The sequence below is a fragment of the Girardinichthys multiradiatus genome, chromosome 2, assembly GCF_021462225.1.
Source record: "Girardinichthys multiradiatus isolate DD_20200921_A chromosome 2, DD_fGirMul_XY1, whole genome shotgun sequence".
NCBI classification, from domain to species: Eukaryota; Metazoa; Chordata; class Actinopteri; order Cyprinodontiformes; family Goodeidae; genus Girardinichthys; species Girardinichthys multiradiatus.
This window is the reverse complement of record NC_061795.1, coordinates 42,723,117-42,746,464: the sequence shown is the minus strand read 5'-3', so window position 1 is coordinate 42,746,464 and position 23,348 is coordinate 42,723,117. Positions and strand designations below refer to the sequence as shown.

Sequence of the window (23,348 nt, the reverse complement as noted above, 5' to 3'; positions counted from 1 at the left end):
TGAAAAGTATCTCTATGAACTCCACAGTGTGTACACTCAATACTTGGTCAGGGCTCCTTGTGCATGATTTACTGCATTAGTGCTATGTGGGATGGAAGCAATCAGCCTGTGGCTCTGCTGAGGTGTTAAAGCTTGTTAATAGATTATTAGGAAAACAATTAGGAAATTATTTAGCTTCCCCATATTCAACTCTTCAGAGTTCTCGCGATAAGTGGACCAGGTAATTCACGACATGTTTTCATGATTTGTTAAAAGACTTTTTGAACCACAGACAGTGTGGAGAAAACTAACCAATATTTTCACAAGTGTCCTACAGTCCATGCCTCCATTTGTTTATGGTGTTTTATAGACAAATGAGTAAACTAAATAATTTTAATGAACATTTGTACACTTGATCGTGGACAAAATAAACATTATCCTCATTATTAAATACTGCTGATGACATACTAGTGCAGATGAATATATGTTATGGCTTTTCTTCACCTGCAGATGTAGCTATAGTGAATGAATACAGTTACAAGATCAGTCAGGCTATTGTTGTTTAAACCACAGGGGCCCTCCCCAGGTTGTTACCACAAGTTCATGTCCTCTTATTAATATGTCCCTTCACTGGAAGTCAAGGGACTTGGCTAAGCATTAAAAAACAACATCTGATCTAAAGACATGCAGACTTTATGGCCTCATGTGGTACTTTCCAACAATAATTACGGCCTCTATTTTACATACAGGGATCCAGTAGCTGCTACTGAAAACAGAAACTCCACAGCTAAAATTGTACAACAAACACATTAAAGCCAATGGTTTGACAGAGTTTCACTTAAAAATTAAGCGCAATGATCCAAGGTGTGGCTGTGGAGGAAATAAGGAGTTATTCCTGACACCACTGCTTGCCAGCTGCAGATCTGCAGGTTGATGCATACCATTCATTGCTTCTGATAAATAGGAAAGGCCTTAGTTATGCTCTGTCTTCCTTCTTTCATTTTTATCATCAAGCTCCAATAAACTTGGTTTGGTGTTCTAGTGTTACTCATCTCCTCATCTACTACAACATCAAGGTGGCATCAGGTGCCATGGCCCACTAAACGATAGGCAGGCTCTGAGGCAGCCTGCTCAGAATGGTTTTGTTTAAGCAATCTTATTATTTTTAGGCTCTTGATAAGGTAAAGATTTGACAGAAATAAAAGCTGATTTAACAATAAAAAGAAATGACATATGATACAGATCAACATGAAAGCTGCTGTAAGGAAGTTAGAAACAAGTTTCTGGTTGATATCATCAGGAAACTCGAGGTGTTAAAAAGCAACACATATCTGTTTTTTCTATTCCTAAATTTTATTTGATGGGTGCGTGGCTGGTCCATCTTGTTGGTGTTTATTTTTATATGCAAACATGTCATTAAATTGACATTATGTAGGCAGTGCACTGTAAAAGTATTCCCTTTAACTCTTTCATGGAGAGATCACGTTACAACGACAGTCTTCAGTGGATTTTGCTGGAATTTAGTGTGACCTTTCTATTACACAATGTTTTGCAAACAGGACTTCTTTTGACTTTCTTTCAATAGCTTTCTCCTTGCCACTCTACCATGGATGTGCATGACTAACAGAGATCCTGTCCACAATTCTCCCACTTGAGCTGTGGATCTCTGCAGCTCCTCCAGAGTTACCAAGGGTCTCTTGGCTGCTTCTCTGATGATTCCTCTCCTTGGCCTGTCAGTTTAATGGATGACTATGACCTTGGTGGGTTTTGCATAGACACATTCTGCCCTATTCTTTCCATACTTGGGAGAATGGATTGCACATTGATCTGTGAGACGTTGAAAATTCGCGATATTGTTTAAAGTTTCTACCTGACCTGTCTGCTGTGTCTCTCGGTCTGAATGATGCTGTTTATATCCAAATGTTCTCTAACAAACCTCTGAGGCCTTCACAGAACATTTATACTGAGATTATCCTACATACCAGTGGACTCTATTTACTAGTTTGGTGACTTCTGCAAGCAAATGGTTCCACTAGATTTTATTTAGAGGAATTAGAGATTATGCAGGGATCCACCTGCATGATGTTGTTTCGTATATATGTTGCTTCTTTGTGCTGAGGTTTTTTTGCAATCTCAAACTGTATCCTGCTAAGGAAAAAGTGTGAAATATGATTCTTTCCCCCTCTTCTTACCTAATGTGGTCTCATTTCTCATCTACCTAAATGTGTGATTCATTACTTTTTTTAGATTTTCAAATTTCTCAGAAGATTTACCAGCAAAAGCCAAATATTTTTAGTATTTGAAAATTTGGACTAAAGCTGTTTTTACATCAATGACCAGAGATTTTTAGATTTCTTAATTCAATTCAATTCAAAAATACTTTATTAATCCCAAAGGGAAATTAAATGTTGTTATAGCTCATATTATGAAGGTTTCCTCAAAGAGCCGTTGTAGATGCTGATAGCTTTGGGCAGGAAGGATCTCCTGTAGCGCTCCGTCTTACAGCAGATCTGAAGAAGCCTCTGACTGAAGACACTCTGTTGTTGTAGGACAGTCTCATAAAGAGGATGCTCAGGGTTCTCCATAATGTTCTTCATTTTATGAAGAATCCGTCTTTCCACAATGATCTCCAGAGGATCCAGAGGAGTCCCCAGAACAGAGACAGCCTTTTTTATCAGCTTGTTGAGCTTTTTTAAGTCCCTGGTTCTGATGCTGCTTCCCCAGCAGATGATGGTAGAAGAGATCACACTTTCCACAACAGACTTATAGAAGATATGCAGCATCTTGCTGCAAACACCAAAGGACCTAAGCTTCCTCAAGAAGTACAGTCTGCTCTGTCCCTTCTTGTAGATGGCTTCACAGTAGCATCTCCACTCTAGTCTGTTGTCCAGGTGAACACTGAGGTATTTATACTCCTCCACCACCTCCACTTCGTCTCCCATGATGGAAATAGTTTTTGACTTATTCCTGTTTCTCTTAAAATCTACAATCATCTCCTTTGTTTTAGTCACGTTCAAAATGAGATGATTGTTTCCACACCATGCCACAAAGCGGATTGTAAAGGATTGTATTACAACTATATCATATCAGTGACAGTCAAACATGATTAGTATTTAAAAAGTTTGGACTAAAACAGTTTTATACCAGTGACCCAGATTATTTGAATGATGGGACCGCAACTGTCTCATACCCGTGACCTCAAGGATTAATATTATCATTTTTCTTCTAGCACCGGATGAATTCCCTACCACAGAGGACTTAATGAGCTAATTACCTCTATTAGAAAGATTGGATTAGAACCAGCTCTTACCAGTAAACTCCCAAGGATTATTAATGTTATTTGATTTGTTTTTCTGTGTTTGATTTTCTGTATCATTGTAATGTGTTTCCTCATGTACAACGCTTTGAGTGCCTTGTAGCTGAAAAGCGCTATATAAATAAACTTGACTTGACTTGACTTAAAGGGGACTGAATATAAATGCACAGCACACTTTTCAGTTTTTCCTTTGCAAAAAGTTTGCAAAAACTCTATTTTTTCTCCCACTTCACAATTATGCACTGCCTTGTGTTGATCTGTCACATAAATTCCCAATAAGATACAATGCGGTTGTAAAGAGACGAAAAGTGGAAAGGAAATAAAACGATCAGTTTCTGATTAGTTTTAGAAAGGTCTCCATCTGTTCCTGATTTATAATAGTCAAACTCCCAAATTTCACTGATTCTCTGCACATTTACACTTAATCACTTTCACAATCTTTATGTGCATTATGTTCTGCAGCTCCAGGTCTTACAGTAGTCTCATCAAAGCCTTTTTATTTTTTTTGCTGCAGATCATTGTGGATACATTGTAATAATAAAAAGAATGTAAGAACAGAGGTAGAGGACGCTAAACAGCTCAGTCAGCTCCCCTCCTCTCAGACCTGCTTTCATCAGTGAGGGCTTAATTGTGTTTAAACAGCAGGGCCATTCCCACACTGTTACCACAACGTTGCATTAACCTCAACTCTGGATTCTCAACTAAACACTGATAAACAACCTTTGATCTAAGGATGTGGGAGCTTTTTAGTCCCATGAGGTTCTTTTCCAACAAAAATCACTGACTCTGTTGTTACTTGGAGGGATACTTCAGCTGCTAACAAGAACAGCAACTCCAACAATAAAGCCAAGTATTTAGCAGCGATGCACTAAAAATAACTGAAAACACATTTAAATAGATCCTTAAGAACTGATTCAAAGTATTAAAAATAACTGGAATCAAAATTTAAAGCTCGTTGTCTGAGAAGCTTTAATTGGAAACCACCCTGACACTCTCCCTTTCCCCCACACCCCCTCTTTTTGCTGACAGGACAAATGTAACCTGTAACTCTATGCGTTACATTAACGCTCAGCTTGGACTCCTGCTTTACTTGCACTGCCATACTTGCACAATGATCACCTGTACTGTTGTACTGCTCTCGCGTGCAATACTGCTCTATACTTACTCTCACTCACTTAAAACTGTGCACATATTATATTGTAGATATGTTTATACTGTTTAATTTGTATTGTATTGCACCGACTACGCCAAAACAAATTCCTTGTATGTCCAAAAACGTACTTGGCAATAAAGCTTTTCTGATTCTGATTCTCAAGAGATATAATATTCTGCCACAAGGTGGCGACACATGGCTGCAGTCTGTGAGAAAAGAGGCTGAAAGCAGGACGATGAGAGCGAGGTGTCCTGATGTAAATGATGTGTTTTGGTTTTCTAATCCTCGACAAAGACTCCGGATATTCTATTGTTTATATGTATGTGGTTCCAGGTTGAGTTGCTTTGTTTTATTGTTCAGGTCTCTGGATTCAGTCAAAGCCTTCCTGTGGGGTTTTGTTCAAAGTAAACCACAGACAGTCACCCCAAAGCTCTTCTACTGAGTCTTTGTGAGGCCTGATAGCAAATTGTTCTGTTGTACATATTGTACTAAAAAGTGGTCCAAATATCCATTATAAATGCATTAAACCAAATTAACAAATAATTGCTTCCTTGGACTGTTTTCTTTTTTGTGTTTGTATCTAATGATGTAATTGTTTTTGTGCATCCGTCAAGATAATAGTTTCAGGTCCCAAACCAAACTCCCAGGCTGTAGAAGATTTAGGGTGGGTGAATAATCTGAACCGGTTCTTCAACAGGTTTGATCAGACACTCAGCCCTCCCCCAGCCCAGTCTTTCTTGGACACGTCGGTCTGCAGCACCGTTCCCTGCAGGGGAATATCCATCCATCCATCTGTCTGTCTGTTGTCTTCTGTTTATCCAAGATCGGATTTGTAAAAGGTTTAGGAGGGAAACCCAACCATCCCTCATTCTGGGAATCCTAACGCTTTCTAAGGCCAGAAGAGCTTTATAGTCTCCCGTACTATTTCTGGGTGTTCTCCAGAGGAAAACCTTCAAAAGGAAGCATCCTGTAGGGAGACCCGAAGAGGGCTATGGACCAGAGATATTCTCAAAACTGAAAGCTTTGGAGCAGATTTTGAAGGTAGAGTGGGCAAAATTAAACAGTCAAGATGTGGGATGTTGATAGACTCTTACCAGATTTATTGCTATTCTCCGTGCACACTGATGCAAAACGGTCATAGAAGCTTTGCCTTTTTTCAAAGTATTGCTTTTGAAAACATGCTTATAACTTGCAGCACCACTGCAATTTATGTAAAAAATGTGTTGCATGACATTGTAAGTATTGCAACATACTGTAGCAGCACAGTAAAGTTTCTGATCAATAATAACAATCTCATCATTTTCTCATCTATGCTGTTATCCCTTTCAAGCCGTACCAGTTTCCAGTCTTGCTGAATGCCCTCGTCGCTGTAGAGTATGTAGTCGATCCGGCGTCCATTCCCCTTCAGTGGGATTTTCCGGCCCTTCTGACTGCTGGCAGGACACTGGTTCTTACTAGGAGGAAACACCAGGTACTCCTTCCTCCCCTCTTCGTTCTCCATCACTCTGTGAGGACAACCAAATTCATTCAGAGAGAGAAGAGGACTCACAGGAAGACTCAAGGTTTTAAAGCATGCTATCTTAGTGTGTGTCTGATGCATATAATGTTTAAAGTTTCCTGATTTAAAAAAAAATCTTAGCAAGGAATGTTTTTGCACCAAATAACTATAAACAAAAACTTTCTACCACAAAAACAATATGAGAAAAGTAGTATGGTTTAATAAAAGTGACTGCAGTGGCTGCAAAGATGTTAAAACAATAACAAAAAATAAAACAAATTTGTTTGAAAAAATATGTTTAAGCTCATGAGACTTACTTTTGTAAACTTTCGGGTGAACTGACATCATCGTCATAAAGGCCACTGGGATCCAGCAGAGTGCCTGCAGAATAAAGCAATAAAATAAGTTGCAGTGTAGATATGTAGAAGTATTTCTAATCCTTGTTCAGTCTTTTCAAGGTACCTACACATATTAAAATTAAAAATGTAATCCTTTCCCTTTGCAGTTTTCCCCCAGACAGTTAACCGGCATTGTTTCTGTAGTGTAAATTCAACCTCAAAATAGTTCATATCCCTGGCAGGTTTAGGTTTAAAGTAATCCTTTAACTTTACCAACACACTTCTTCTGACTGGAAGGAATATTATTGTTTTTGGGGGTCGTGCCATTCATACAAGAACTGCCAATGACTGTAAGATGCAGAAAAGAGTCACCACGAACCACAGTGATGCATTACAGACATACACCTGGTTTTATTTTAGTGTTAAATAAAACAGAAATGTTCTTTAACTTTTTTCTGTCTATGTTTTATGAATCAAGTCAGTTTAGACTGTTTTCTTTGCTGTCTTTGTTGCAGCCAGAAATACATACAAAAGATTACAGCCATTTAGTGCCATAAATTGAAGAACTTTTACTATGGGTAGATACAAGTGGAATAAATTCAGTTTATTTAATAGAATTTTCAGAATTAGTGTATTTATATTTATCATCATTTTTCTCTTTTATCTTCCAAACTACATTAAATCAAATAAGTCATTTTTAGGTGTAATGTTAAAACTAGATATTGGTTTTAACATCACAGGATCAAGCTAATAATAATGAATTGATAAAAATAACTCCGTAATAGATCAAACAATAAATGTAATAAGGGCTGAGACTTTTACATGTTATTTTAGATAAACGTATGAGTGAAAAAGTAACAAAATAAATGAACAATGAATTTAATTGGGCAGGACCAGCATGTTGGCCTAGTGGTCAGGTGGGAAGAAACATTTAAATCCAGAATTAATCTGTGGTGACATGAGATATCTTGACCAGCTGAGAGGACAAACACCTGAACTTGTGATCACAACCTCCCACTGTCACCATTACACCATCCGTTCAAACCAAAAGGTTTTTCTGTTTTGACTGTATTTCTCAGAGGCAACCAGTAGAGACAGGTTAGATGGAAAAAAGTCAGAAAATGAATAGATCCTAAAACAATAATGATTCCTTTGTAAATCTGAACATTAAAATAAATAAATAAAACTAAGTAGAGAGTTAAGTACTGCAGTGCAATGTGTGAGAATGTAAGAGCGACACAGAGAGAGGTTGAACACTTGAATATAGAGCTACATTCTGTAAAATATAGAAATTTACCAACATAGTTGCATGTTTTACAGCAATAGGATGTATTAAGCTGCTGGTTTACTTGCAGTAAAAGCATTGGATCTGTATGGTTAAATTAACATGAAGGCATAGCCAAACCAAACCAAATTTTGAAAATTCAAATCTAACATATTTATAAAGCACATTTAAAAGGGAGCAAGTTTAAAATATAAAACATTAAAACACTCATAAAAAAGAACAGAGACAATAAAAGGAGAATGTCAACTCACGCAAGTTGAAATATCATTCTCCCCAAGTCATGCCTCAACAAAACTGGCTTAAGTTTAGCTATTTGCCTTAACTACAAAAAACTTTCTTGCAAAACACAGATGATCTCTTTATCAAATTTGAAAATCTAGTCCCCAATTACTCCCAATTTTGTTACATGCTCTTTGATTTATAACTTGAGGAAACCAAAATAAATAAGCGGATTTCGTGAGGTAATATAAGTCCTGATTAAAATAACTGCTGTTTTGTATTCATTGAAGCTCAAAAAAACATAGAGCTATCCAAGTTTTGACCACTTTAGGGCAACTTAATAGGGGTTAGAGAAGTATGGATTATTAAAAGTTAGAGGTAGGTAAATCTGGCAGTTGTTTACGTAGCAGTGGAAGGAAATGTCTTGTTTTCGAAGACCATGAAAGAATCAGGTGTAAAGAAAAAAGAAGAAGACCAAGAATTGACCCCCGAGGAACCCCGCAAGTAAGAGGGACTTAGTTGGACAGAAAAAGTTCAATACTAACAGCAATTTTAAAGTTTTTTTGTTTGCTTTTAAGTGTCTCCACGGCCTTGCGCTAGCATAATTGTCCAGTCTGCTTCACCACTATGCCCCAACACATTCACTCAGGTCAGTGGACCAGATGCTGCTGGCTGTTCCGAAATTGCAGAGGAAATTAAGAGGTGATTGAGCATTTTTGTCTTGTGGCCCCAAAGCTCTGAAACAAGCTGCCTGTGCACATAAGACAATCTCCCTCAGCTTATGTTTGAATCTCACCTGAAAACACCCTGTACTCAGATTTTATTTGTCTGTGTTAGTGTTTCTTAGGATTTTCTTTGTTTTTATCTCTGTCTTGTTTTACCTGTAGTGCAGCCCTATTGTCAATCATTGTTGATTGTCATCATGTTACTTTTTAAAGTACTATATAAATAAACATGGTATGGTAAACCAAAATTAATAAGAATTGAAAAGCTTTGCCTCTTATATTTCTATTTGATCAAATGTGATTAATTGTCAATTAACCTCAATCTAAATAATTTGATATTCTTGATCACATCCCACCAGCAGTAACAAGCAATGAGAACAAAAGCATCAGCAAAAGTCAAAATCCAGGTCACAAATTTGAGGACAAATAGCCAAACAGACCATGTTTTCATCTGCAGTTGCGTAACACAAACTCATCGCTGCATTCTCTTTATCGATCTGATGCATGCTTAATGTAACCCCTCTCTATGAAATTCAGCATTTTATCTCCAGAATAGCTTTTCTAAAAGCACAGCTTTACAAGAGAGGACGCTGTTGAGTGCATCGCTATCTGCCTTCACAACACTCAGACCCCAATATTATGCCATACAGCGGGGAGATGTGATGGCGAGAGGAGCGATGAGCACTCGGAGATGGGTTTCACAATGAGACTGTGATGCCGCTCGGCTGGATAATGTGGTGGAAACAGCTCCATATGAAGAGAGAGTCCAGTCAATTCACGATTGCTCGGAGCTCTTATGAGAAGTGGGTGTTTGATGTGCAGACCGCAGTTTTCAGAACTTTAAGAGCAGATTTTACGATTACTGGAATAAAGAGGAATGATATTTCATGTGGGAACAATGTGCTACACAGAGTGTAGGTTATTTGCGGCTCTTTTGGGAGAGTGCAGATACTTAGTCATGGGAGAAAAGAAAATTTTGAAGACTGTCAATAACAGCGTGGGGGAAAACTATGTGCATCCTTGCTGCTGATAGTAGCAGCTAGGTGCTGCTGAAAAAATGGTCTTGATTAACTAGTCGTCATGACTACAAAAGCAAAAAATTTATCGTTTTGCTTCTCTGGATGCGAAGAATAAAAGAAATCAGCAATGAACTTTAAAAAGCAACTCTTGCTGCTCATCAATCTGGGAAGGGTCGTAAGGACAAGAATATTAGAAAATTCATCATTCTACAGGGCGAAAGCTCATTTGCAAGAGAGAAACATTCAAGACAGCTACCTGTCTTCCCAGGAGTAAACGACCCAGCAGATGCACCCCTTAGATACACCTTACATTTATCCTTGTTTTTAAGAAATAAATTATTACAACAGTGTATAGTGCATGATGTCATTTGTCAGCATACTGATTATGTAATTAGTGGGAATTTGCAGCCAGGCTTTTGCAAACCTTTTACATTAGTTAGTTTCCCCCCTTCTCTCTGTCCACATAAACTACAATTTATGTTTTAATGTTTTAGTAGTCAGAAAGCAAAACCTTTGTGAAGTTTTAACGGAAAATTTACTTTGATTCATTTGTTTATTATGACTAGATTTATTTTATCATGGCCACCATTAACGTCTTCTAGATCAGTGTTGCAATTTTGCCTCAAGCCTACACACAGGAAAGATGTATACTACTATACCGCCTGTTGATGCACATTCAACACATATTAAGGACTATATTGGAGACACTTTGGTGCCATCTTCTGGTCAAAGATATGGCCAATTATTCCTAATTTAGTTAACTTGTATTTTAAATGAATTTATCTCTTTAGTATGTGCGACATTTAAATTAACAATCACTACTTAACTTCAGTCTAAGAGCAAAAACACAAGTAATAAATTTTTCATATAACTGATAATATAATTTAGATTGTAAAAAATTGTTCTTCATGAATTGAGAAAATATGCTCCTTTGTAATCTAAAGAGGACATTTGTGTTATACATTTCACACTGTAGTGGTCAAAGAGCAAGCATTTTCAGTAAGAGATTCCCATAAAGACAAATCTATGTGCACACAGCTGTCTGTGTGTCCACATGTAAATCATGAGTGCACACTCAGTCACACATGCACACAAACACAGCAGTCACCAAGCTCTTACCTTTGAGGGTAAGTGATGTGACTTTTTTCTGCATACATAGTTAAGGTTTGGCCTTGTAAGTTTTGCTTCAAGACCTTTCTGTCTCTTTGGATTTTTGTCGACAGGGAGAACTGCACTCAGTTCAGTTTTTGTATTCAATTTACTGAAAGTTCTTTGAAATGTTAAAACCAATCTTGAACTCTATTTGAATGTGTTTGGGCAAGAAAACTGGACAGTCTTATTAGAAAACGACTGGACAGTCATGACATTTTTGGATGGGTTGGTAGGAGAAAGCTTCTTCTGGAATAATGTCCATTGAACAGATGAGAGGATGTCTGGACAGAATGAATAGTGCCATAGTTGGAGAAAACCAAACAGATGGTACTGGCACTTTTAAAACCAATAATCAAGCACAAGAGTGGAGATGTAATGGTCTGGGCTTGTTTTGCAGCCATCATACCAGGGACACCTTGCAGTCAATGGGTTGACCATGAACTTCTCGGTATGTCAAGTTGTTCTAGAATCAATAGTGACAGGGTTAGGGTTAGCTTGTTTAGCTGTCAGGGTCAGGGTGATGTGGTCGACACTGGGTCGTCAGCAGGACAATGATTTGATCTGTACTTTGTTTATCCCATGACTGAGAAAGGTCTACGTGACCTCAGTTTCTCTGAGCCAATGAATTCTGACATCATTAGCAGTCTGTGTCACACTGGAACAGAAACAAAAACGCCTTCCTTCATTTCAGTTCCAACCACACTTCCTCATTTTCAACAGAGACCACAGTTTCTGTTCTTCTTGATTTTTTCATACCCAAAAAAGAAAATAGCATGTCACTATAAAAAGGAGAACCTTTAAATTAAGGAAACTAACTAAATGCTGCATATTACTGTGACAAGCAGCAGCATAATTAACCCCTACGTAGTTTTTATGAAGTATCCTCTCTGAATGGCAATATTAAAAAAAAAATAGTACATATATTAGGAATCTTCTGAATATGACATCCTGAAAAAAGGCTTATTTATAAGAAGTTTTTGATTTTTTGTAAACATTTAAATGGCCTAGTGTGAATGCAGACGTTTTATATCCAGTTGAAAGGTCAGTTGATGAAGACGTTACATGTAGAAACATGCACAAATGAATGGATGAGATGAATAGCAATTAGACAGGTCTAAAAACTCTCTGAGGGTTTGAACTGTTCCCATTTCACCTAGAACAACACATCTATTTTGCACTGCCAAAGGAACACTGTGGTTACAGATTTGAGACTAACCAAATACAGTTATATATATGCATTCAATCAAATCTTTTAAGCAGCACTGAAGGTTATAAAATGTCTTTTAACTTTACAAGACCAAGACTTCTCACTGGTGATCTTGATTGACTGGGGCATATATTTTTTCATAGACAACATAAAAAGGATTTGTTTGACACCACTTATTGGATTCAACAAAACTGTTATGCATGGTGGTAGTAGCATCACACATTTGGTAATAGTACTGGCGTATCACATAAAGTGGATGGAATGATGAAAAAGAAGGATTACCTCCAAATTCTTCCACTTCACCTCAAATCAAGAGCTAGATTGTTTAAACCTTTGGTGTTCCAACAGGAGAATGACCCCAAAGACAATTAAAAACTTGTGTTAGAATGCTCTAGTGTAAAGCGCTTTGAGTGGTCTGTATGACTGGAAAAGCGCTATGTAAGTTCAGTCCATTTACCATTGGAAAAGCCAGAGAGGAGTGATTGGACGAGATGGGGTGGTGAGTCTTCCATGTTGAATTTTCGTTTAAACTCCATACAACAGATGATGAGTAGGTAGGTTTTTAGGTAAAAAAAATGTCAAATTAAAAGTTAATACATGATAAGCAAAATTTTACCTTAGAATAGGTGACATGTTTAACTATAATTTAGGACAATATGTAAAATATTTTGTTCACCACATTTATTATCTGGTATTAACCTTGGAGACATGTTGGTGAAAGTTTTTTTCAGTAGGTAAAACTCCAATGATATCATACCAGTGGTTTGCAGTGGCGAGCAACTATAACCTCTCACAGCAGCTGGCATCTTTGACTCTCCAGTTGCTTTTTTCTGCAATACAACTGTTTTATGTATGTCAAGTCTTCTTTGGATAATCTCACAAGACACAAAAGTCTTCACCTTCATTGACTTCTCTTTTCTCTGTTCTCTCTTCCTAAGTAGCTTCACAGGAAGTGGTTCTCCAAACAAGCCCTTTCACTCTGTTCTGCCCACACTGTCTCTGAAATACCTCTGGTCTAAATAATGCCTCACATCCTGACCGAAACCCTCCCGTCTTTACGTCACTAATGCCCGAGCATCAGCCCTGCTGTGCTGGTGGTATTTTAATTCACATCCTGATTTAGCCCGTGGCTGCAGATTGAAGTCCGCTCTGCTCTGAGCCTGTTTACTGTAGCAACACCAGGATGTGTTATAAGCTTTGGGTGGTGCTGAAATCACTGTTGATGTCTGGCAAACTTGTGTGGATGTGTTCTTACCCAGAGCCCACGGTTTGTCCTCCCCTGGCCCCAGGCGGCATGGGTCCTTGTACTGAGTAAAAAGTCTGTGCTGCTGTTCCAGTTTGTCTTCTGGAAAAATACAGGCACACAGGCAGAGCTTAAAATACACAGAAAAGTCTTTATTTAGAGATGTTTAGTTGAGAACATATGGCACCAATTCGGTGGATCTTTTAACAAGGCTTTGCTTTAAGCTTTGAGGATATTTACATTCTAGTCAGCTGTAGATTGCAGTGAAGAGGAAAATTTTACTTTTAATTTTAATTAGTTCATCTTGTAGACATATTTCAAGGTATATAAAGTATAGTTGTAAGTCCAAAGAGTTTGTGATTAACGTAGGTCCTAAGATGAGCTCAAAAACTCAAATTACATGTAAAACTATCACTTGTTGTGGATTTTTGCCTAACAAAGGATAAAAGCAGTTAAATAATATAAAAAGAAGTCATACTTAATCCTTGTAATGTTGTCAAGAGTTTAGAAAGAGTCCAATTTGGATGTAATTCGGTCCACATTTAGACCAGTAAAGACTATGTAAAGAAGTTATGATCCACCAGCACTAAATGGGTATACCAGTAATTTCCTCCTGGATCCTAACATTTTGATGACCATACTGTTTTCAGTACAATCTCCATTTTGCTCTTGCTGATGGTGTTTCCATAAGGAACAGTCTGCTGTAGTAAAAGTTTTTCTCCTGCTTCATAAACTAAGTACTTTGCTTCAAACATTGTAAAATTCAGCTGTTGTGTTTCCTCCTAGCACTAAAAGATGTGTGAATAAAGCCTACTGAGCCAGTCACATGACACAGACTAGAAGCTGCAGCAAATAATACAGTCTCTCTTTACAGTAAAACTGTTTTAATGTGCCTGACCTATAAAATGGTTTTTGCCTACTGTGCATAAAGTTTTGCAAGCTCTACATCCAAACAAAGGCTTAAATAAAAACTCATTTGCTACGTTTTAAAATCTAGCTGCTTGCCCAATGGCAAAAGAGGTCCAACAACAGGAAGCAACACTGATCTGAATATATGTATTTCTAGATATGACTTGGAAGTGCCTTTAGATGCTATTTGATATTCATTTCGGCAATATTAATGAACTGAAATGAATTGAAAAAAATGCTTTGATCAGGGCCTTGACGTGGGATTACCCCTAATGCAAGAAGTATTTTGTTTTCCCATTCCGCTTTAAAATGTGTTGCAAGGACAAGACCTGTTAAGAGGCACCCACGGAGTTTGAATGGCACCAAAACTAAGAAGGTAAACACTTCAGGCCTAAACATTTTCACATGGTTTATTGTAATAGGATACCAGACAAGGATGCTTCAATTTTAGCTTATCTGATTTTGATTAACTTAGCTTGATCACTGTACAGTTATAACAAATTAAATGTAGTATTAAATATGTTAATCACTTATGTTTTAGTCACTTAAACTACTCAGATTAATTATGCTGCACTGTTTCATGTTGTAGCACTGTTCCACCGCATACTAATTATATTAATATCTTATTAGTTTTCAATGCAGGTCTGCTGGGAGTTCACACCCCTCATCTGCCAGGATTGAAAGACACTGAAAACCAGCATCATGTGGGTGCATAGGCTACAGGATTTAGCTCTGCATACCTGAAGAGCAGTTATCAAAGTTGAGGTCTCCCAAGATGACATCAAAGGCCACCAGGTCCTCCAGCACCTTCTCTCCTTTAGGGGACTGAGATGAGGATTGGCGAAACTCTGCCTCCCACTGTAGGAGGAGGTCCAGCTGCTTGCAGCGGACCGACGAATCGCCTAGATGCAAAAAGATGCCAGAGGATGTTTGTCCACTCTGTGCTAAAACTCATCTGGGGGCAACTATATCTATTTGAGTTTTATCATGTTCTTACACACAGGAGATAGAGAGTTTGTTAGTGTGCTTCATAATACTGAGGTCTTCTGCATCTATACACCGCTGCCGGTGAATCTTATGAACTTCTGTTAGGGATGAGGAGGGAGGAGGTGAGATGAGGGGGAGACAGAGGGTGAGAGCATCCAAGAGAACAGATGAATAGTGGAAGGTGTGAGAAACAAAGACGTGTCAAGATATTGGAGGGTGAGTAGGTGGGTTTGGCTTTGATTATTCTGGGCTGCAGCTCAGCTCCTTTTGAAATGTTTATGTGTGTGTTTTATCAAAATTTGCTAAAAAAATAGAAGAAACTGAGGGATGTGGAGGCGTTTTTGTTGTAAATTCATTTGTGTATTTGTTTGAACAGTATAATCTAAGGAAATAAAACAGAGAAGCGTTCTGCATGTTGAGCTGCTATAACTCTGATTTATGAATGATTGAGGCTTTAAAAGCTCCTAAACTTAATGTTCAAAGTTAATCATACCCCTGACTGATTTACAGTTTAAATTATCTTTAGTCAACCAATAAGTCTGATAGGAAATGAAACAGCGCCTCTCATAAGTAAAACAATGTAGGAACAAAGGAATATCCATAAAAACATTTAACCATTATTTACATTTCAATAAAAAATGGCACGTCAGAACTCTTCTTATAATTGCCGACAGCCTTTTACACTTTTTCACTACTGTTTTGATGATTTATCTTTGATGATGAGCTCTGAGTCTTCAAGGTTGGAATTCCTCTTTGACATCACCCTAATCTTTACCTCCTTCCACCAATATTCCTATCAGTTTCAAGGACTTTTGGCTCGGATGCTCAGAAAGGTTCATATTACTTCCAGTCAGACGAAACATGTTGGTAACATCAAAAGATTACTTAAAACCTAAATGTTAATTTTGGGCCAAACTACTACTTGTGAAAAGGACAAACTGTATTCTAATTTCTTATTAAATGCATGAGAGACACAGATTTTGGTTCCAAAATGGTGATTTTCTAAGAACGATGATGCTTTTCTCATGTCAGATTTTTCTTCTTTATGACAAACAGAGCTTTTAGAGACTGCTCACCTGCTGCAATTAGTTTTTTCAAACCCAGACAATTCCTTTTTTTTTTCTGCACAATGAATTATTTGTTAATATGCAAAACAAAAACTACAAAATGTGCTTTTCATTGCAGTAAAACAAAAACAGAAAATTTTCCTTTAACTTTGGAACCATGCACTATATTGTGTGGGTCCTTCACTCAAAATCCCAACGAAACTCCACAGAGTTTTTGTTTGTAGCTTGACAAACTGTCAAAAAGAGTCTGGGCAGTACCATTTGTGCTTCCGATTTAATGAGACACAAAACTAAGAGAGATGCTTAAAATAGTCCATTACTGCACCGATGTTATGCATGATGCAGTAATGTGGGACTCTAAAGTTGATCCTCAGATTTTAGTTGTAACTTGAATGACAAATCCAATTAGAATGCACCATTAAAAGAGTAATATGGTAATAGAAGTGTAAATGTTTTTTTGTTTTTTTTATGGTATTCCTGACGGTTTGCACTTAACAAAAAGAGGTGAGTAAAAGGAAAATTGAAAGAAATCCGGGGTGATTTCAGAGTGGTGTACAGTGGTGAGCAAACTATAACATCTCACAATAGCTGGAACCTTTGACTTTACTTCTCTCTGCAGCACAACTGTTTTCATTTATGTCAAGTCTTCTGTGGATGTTTGTTACAGTTTGTTCGTATCTGAGAAGCTCACAGGTGTGCAGAAAAAACACACCAGCTGCTGTTGCTCACCTGAAACCCACCAAACCTGCACTCAGGAGCTGAATTATTAACTTTAGTACATGTTCAGTTATAGATTCAGCCTTCTTGTATCTTTTGCTCATCTTGGAAAAGATTCAGGTCTGTGTTCTCACTCCTCCTGCTTTTCTCTTCTCCCTGACTCACCCACACATCCCAAACCGCCCTCACCTTAGAGGTGGTTTATCTTTGTTGTATCTTTAGAAGCAGCCCTGATTCTCCTATATTTAGGCCTGCAACAAGTGTAGGAGAAGCCCAGAATAGAAGGAGAAGAAGGGGGGAAAGATGTGTCTTTGGTAAAAAATGAGCGTGGCATTGACCGGAGGCTTTAAATAGGTCTGTGACGCCTTAAACAGCGTGAGGCAGTCGCCATGGGAACAGCAAATGAAGGGTTTAGATGCACTCGTTTATCTACATTTCTGAACATGAAGACAGACAAGGATAGGAGACAATCAGAATGAAAATAGCAGCTTAGACTCATATTAGTGTAAACACACAAAGGCCTGAACAACAACAGCTACTGTACCTTCTATGGCGTGGAGATGCGTACACGTGAGGTATCCCACCACTCTCTGCTCCTGATGGGAGGTACCCACATGAACCTGCAGGGACAAGACGCAACACACTGTCACTGCCATCTTTCCAACAGAGCCAGCATTCTCTTCTTCTTCAGCAATGAGCTACAGTGGCTCATTTGTTGGATTGGACCACACGGGCCTGCCTTCATTTTCCATTTTTCTAGCAAAATGTTCCCTTGCTGCCAATGATAAAAAGATAATCTGAGCTTTATTCTTCACCTGTTAGTGATCTTAATGTTATACCTTATTTGTTTATACTGTACTTACACTGCCTACTAATATTTAAATCAGTGGTGCACAGACATTTTGCACAGTAGGCCAAAATGGCCAAGCTGCAAGTATTTCAGGGCTTCAATTATTTTTATCCAATTAAAAATGTAAAAACATTTTGCTGTGAATTATTTTCTTTTTACTTGCTCAGCAAAACAAACATGCTATATCGTTATAAAACAAAGTAAAAAAGAACATTCTTATATTTACCATTATATAATTATTTGGTCTCAGACTTTTGTCTTAATAAAAGAAGGGTGTACAGTTTTCTAATGTTTGAATGTTTTCTATTTCAATGGTCTAAAACAGGTTAGTCTATTCCCAGCAACAGAAATGATAATTCAACCTGGAAAGACTCACAAATGAGAGAAACACTGATATGGCAATTAGAGGAATTTCTTAGCTGATGTTTCTTTTGGCGCTCGGACCCCGGTGGAAGACATGGATGCTGATAATGACAAGAGCTTGAATAAACATCTTAGGATTAGAATTAGAGAAGTCTTCCCCCCCGGGATCCTGCTACCGGTGGTGGAGTGGAGGCCTGAGAAGATAAGGGAGTCGGAAGGAACTTGAAGCCTGATGGTGGAGATGGGGTGGAGGAGGGTTGAGGTTCAGCTGAAGATCAGGAGATTCTGCGTATGGAGGTCATTTAAAGCAAAGCCTGGAGGGATGATTGGCTGAAGAGGAACGTAGATCAGGAGCTCATTGGTTGGAGTGGAGAACGTGGTGGAGTAATTAGACGGAGCTGGAAGTGGAGGTGAGTCTTCCAAGTTGAATTTTCGTCAAAACTCCATATGTCTTTAAAAACCCTTGGGTGTGCTCAAGTTTGTTTTTTAGTAAAAAGTTGCTGTATGTTTGTGACCCTATTTAATATGATATTAAAATGAAAGCAACATAGACATAATTAATAAAAGAAAATACTTTGTTTAGTACTGTAATTGATTCCAAGGGCCTCAAATGCTCCCCAGGATACACCTTGGACACTCCCAGAGAGGGCCAAAATTAAAAACTTGGACAAATTTAGCCATCTGCTTTGACATTTAAAAGGACATGTTAGATGCTATGCTCATTTGGTTAGAGCTACCTTGGCTCTGCACACAAGCCAAACAAACCTTTACTTCTGTAACCAGATGTTCTGCTTCCCACCTGTTTAGAAACCATCTAATTTCCACCTGTCGTTTGGATATTTTTGGTAGTATCATTAGGTTGCTATAGAATGTCAATAGAGGAAGAGGGCTTGTGGGTCCTGGCTGATGCACCAGCAACGTTTTATAGGAGTTGTAGTTGTAGTGATGCATAAAATGTCTACCAGCAGGCCAGCTCTTTTAGACATTTGGAATTATGTCCGGTGCCAAATTTAAATACACTGCTGGCCAGATTTGGCCTGGGGGGTGTGTTTGACAGATATGATCTAAAAGTAACTATAAAGTATCTTTATGAAGCCAAATGTACCAAAACCTAAATTTTTCAGCACTTCTTCCCGACCTCAGTTTCTCCATTCCGCAAACAGCAGCTAGAGAGCAACACTACGACAAGAAGACATCACTCTTGACTTAATCAGACACCTTCAACAACAGCGCTGAAGAGTCCTGAAGGAGCGCGAGGGAAGGGAGCGACTGGCAGCTCTGAAGTGTCGGTGGGTGGAAGCAGACTGATGGTGATGAGGAGGAATAAAGGGCTGTAGAGGAAAAGGGGAAGTGGTGATTGTGGGGTGGTTGGTTTGTAGTGCGAAGGCGTCTGGGTGAAGTAGGTTTGTTATAAATTGCTGCTCGGATTCACAGATCAGAGGCAGAGCTAAAGACAGGAGCATCCACCCAGGCTAACTGATCCTAGAACAGCAGCAAGTGAAAAATTACAGAGGACTTCTTAAAAAAACTGTAGAACCTAAATTAACTTCAACACAAGCTTTTACTAATCTGCAAGTCTGACAGTGGTTGTATTTGAATAAAATCAGAAAAATACTATTTCTCCACCTTAGTTTTTCTTAATATAGTTTTTATTCATTAATTATCTCTAAACATACTAACCCTAACCCTAACCCTATGAAACCCTTCGACAGCATATTAATTTTTCTAACATATTTGGACATATGGAGATTTAATATCAACTTTAACAATACTGAGAAATTCAAGTAATAAAAACTAAGGAGAAGACCCTTAAAAAGGTTCTGTAAAAGGTAAAACAATAAATAAATATCTACTGAGGAATAATTTAGGACACAGTCACATTTTTCCCACTTAAAATGGTTTAAATCCCACACAGTCGTATCACATCAGCAGCAGATGATTACAGCATCATTACCCATCATCTTAAAGGAGGGTTTGCAGCTTGGTGCTCCTGACTGTTAAAGTGAGAGTGAACAACATGGTGAGATCCAAAGAGCTGTCCGAGGCCTTCAGAAAGAAGATGGCCCTCAAAAGGTGACAGGCCCCCTCTGGTGGTCACAAACAAAAGATGGTCTTTCTATCAGAACGTAATGTGTTTAAAATGATGAAAAAACCAGCACAGACAGAGCCTCTTACCATCTTTGTTTTATTTGGGTAATGTGAAGGGGCCTGACTGACTTATCTTTAAAACTTTGGTAGCAAAAACAGAACTTTTGCTGCACTAACATCACACATGACACCATTTTTGTTAGATTTGAATGATGTGGGCAGGCCAGCCTTATTCAGTTTCCCCTCCCTTCAGTTTCTAAGCTTTTTTAGATGTTTTGTTCTTGCTTTGACAACCAACAATGTAAGCTGCACAACAAGGACACGATTACAATGACTAACATCTATCAGCAGGAGGTTTAAGAGTTTGTTTTGTTTTGATCGGGAGTCATAATCTGTCATATTTTACAACAATTAGCTCTGTGACAATGGTCAAGCTTAACGTAAATCAGCAAAATGACCTGGAGACATTCCTAGCATGATCCTGCTGTTACATTTCTTTTGCAGTGCAGTTATTTTTACAGAGATTTTCAGTAAACAAATACAATTTTATTAAGTTTGTTTGTAACCAAGATAAACATTCTACAAATGTGTTTTTTGAAACAAATACTAACTGTCCTAGCTGTCCACTGTAAATGTTTTAGTGGTATGTACAAATATTAATTTCCACCAATGTGTACAACTTATTAAAAAAAAGGACTGGGGGGAATGGTGCAAACTGATGCACACGCTGGGAAACAACAAGGGGTAAATTAAAGCAATTATGGTCACAACAAATCTTAACAATCAACCAATCCTACTTCCTCATGTCCAAAAGCCAATTAAATAAAGAATATGATTACCAAGATACAGTTTGATAAACAACTAACTAAAATTAACGTTTTAGATTTTTTTCCCACACACTCCTAAACTACAGTGAGGTTTACGCTGTCAGTGACCGCTGGTCATTATTACCCTAAACAACGGATAGCTTCTCTCCTAACTAAAGAGGCAGCAAAGAAATGTTAAATGAACCCCTGAGTACGATGACAAGAGCAAGGAAAGGGTAAGTGGAAAAGGAAATTATTGAGACATGCATTTTGACAGGTTTAGCTGACATTTTCGACTTGTTGGAGCATATTTCCAGTTCTGGGCCCATCTTATCGGTCGTTTCCGTGGAGGTGGGACAGCTGCTCGCTAAATCTGCAGGTCTCACACAAGTTTGAGAATAATACCCGATCTAATGTCTATCCATGTTTATGCATTCTTTCTAAGTAAAAAGTTATTTATTCTGTATTTTTACTTTAACGCCACTTTCAGTGGTTTTATTTTTTAGACCTATGATTATTGTACATTGAGTAAATCATTAAGATCTCATTACCAGTTGTTTGGGTATTTGATATTTTCTTACATGGCAGGAGAACTTTGGTTGAACCCGTTGTATTGTCTGATAGTGTAGCTGTGACAATCTACAGAACCCTCCATATTGGTTAGGACAAAAAAAAATTATCAAGCATTATTACAGTAGCACAATCTTCCAAAATAGAAAAATCCAGCTTTTAATTTGATTCTGTGGAGATAAAAATCCTACACGAGTAAGTAATTGTTTTTACAAATCACAAGTACCAAATCTTTTAGCCAATAGGACAGCATTTGCCTTTTAAGCACTCAAGGTCCATGGATATCTTTTTAATGGCTATGTTTATCATTTGGGTCCTTTTTAGGGCAAAATGAGTACACAATTAATATGTTGTTATATGTAAAAATGTTCACATGTTTAAAATAAAATGTTTAAAATGTTGGGTTTCACAGTCCTATGCAACTGCTGTGAATAAATGTGGGGGTGTTCTAATATACTCCTCACAAGACAATGGATTTTTCTGTAACATTTAAAAAAAACCTTTTTAAGTATTTTCTTTTTATAAGTAACTTGCAATGTCTTCCCTAGTCTGAATATTTTGATCAGCAGAAATCCCCCCGAAAAGGTTTTATCACAACAATGGAAATTGCTGACACAGTGTTATGGTGAGAAAATATGTATACAAAGGGAATTCATGGTTTACTTGTTTGTTTGTCTGCAAGGCCTGCATGACATAAAAATTAATCAAGTAACAACCAACACAGTCCCCTGGGTCGCCCTGTGGCTGACCATTTGTAACCACAGGTACTGAGCAGGCTGCCAACATAGAGGCCCAGATAACATCTCCCATTAAAACACATAAAACACACCAGACAACAAACAGAGGAGCTACATAAACACTTAGTATTATCCAAATCTGCTTTAGCTAAGGGATAGTAGGACTGTAGTCCAACTACATAGCTCCAAAGTTTAGAGGTAGTGTAGCAAACGTTTTCAAACATGTTGAATTTAACACCTCCGGAAAAAGATTTGTGTTCATTTTGTTTCAAGTCAAAGTTGTTTTTATTTCTCTTTCTCACAAAAATAGCACAGAGAGCACCAAGAGATAAGAAAGGAAATTTGAAACAATCAAGCAGATAATTTCAAAATGCAGAGATACAAAGTATCTGCCCTTTACAGATTTCTTTGATTTTCACTATCTTGTCACACTTTACGACAGCGTATTAGGGTTAGAGATAAAAAATAAAAAAAGACTTAAATTAATATTATGAAAATAAAGTTGTAATTACAAAAACAAAGTTTTTATGAGAACTCTTCCAAAATGTGCAGTCTTCCATGGGTTAAAATGAGGAATGTGGAGCATCTTGTTAAATTATACTTTAGCATCTGTTTCACAAATGAGGACATCTTTTAGCACAGCAGCTTCAAATTATTACCAGTATCAGGACATTGAAACGATTGTGCACATGACTGTGTCTGTTTCAAAGAAAAAACCACAAAGACTTGAAAGAAATTGCTTGTTTTGTGGAAGAGTAGCTGTCCTTACATTATTCTCATAATATTACCACTTTATTCTCGTAATATTGACTTAAATGAAAAAATAATCTACACCAACCTGGCCCAAATATTGCCAGACCGACATCAACAAATGACATAAAAAGGACTGTTAAGACAACATGTAGTAGGCTAAAAGACCTCAAAAAGCTACAAATAGCGCCCCAATTTAAATACGTTCCAGAATATATGAGAAACAAAGTCTTTGACATCTATCAGACTGGATAGGGTTACACAACCATTTCTATGACTTTAGAACCACAGTGAGAGCCATTCCCCACAAATGGAGAAAACATGGAACAGTGGTAAACCTCCCCAGGAGGCCACACTACCACAATTACTC

At 37.8% G+C, this 23,348-nt stretch overlaps 1 protein-coding gene across 1 annotated transcript in view; it reads right to left on the bottom strand.

Moving 5' to 3' along the window:
- Positions 1-23,348, bottom strand: part of smpd3 (sphingomyelin phosphodiesterase 3) — a 109,755-nt gene that overhangs the window by 7,655 nt on the left and 78,752 nt on the right. Inside the window, exons 5-9 of the mRNA XM_047352095.1 lie at positions 17,359-17,434; positions 14,784-14,945; positions 13,147-13,236; positions 6,264-6,327; positions 5,785-5,953 (exon numbers count right to left, since the gene is read on the bottom strand). Of these exons, the coding sequence (XP_047208051.1) occupies positions 5,785-5,953; positions 6,264-6,327; positions 13,147-13,236; positions 14,784-14,945; positions 17,359-17,434 (561 nt within the window). The remainder of the gene's footprint in view (positions 1-5,784; positions 5,954-6,263; positions 6,328-13,146; positions 13,237-14,783; positions 14,946-17,358; positions 17,435-23,348) is intronic.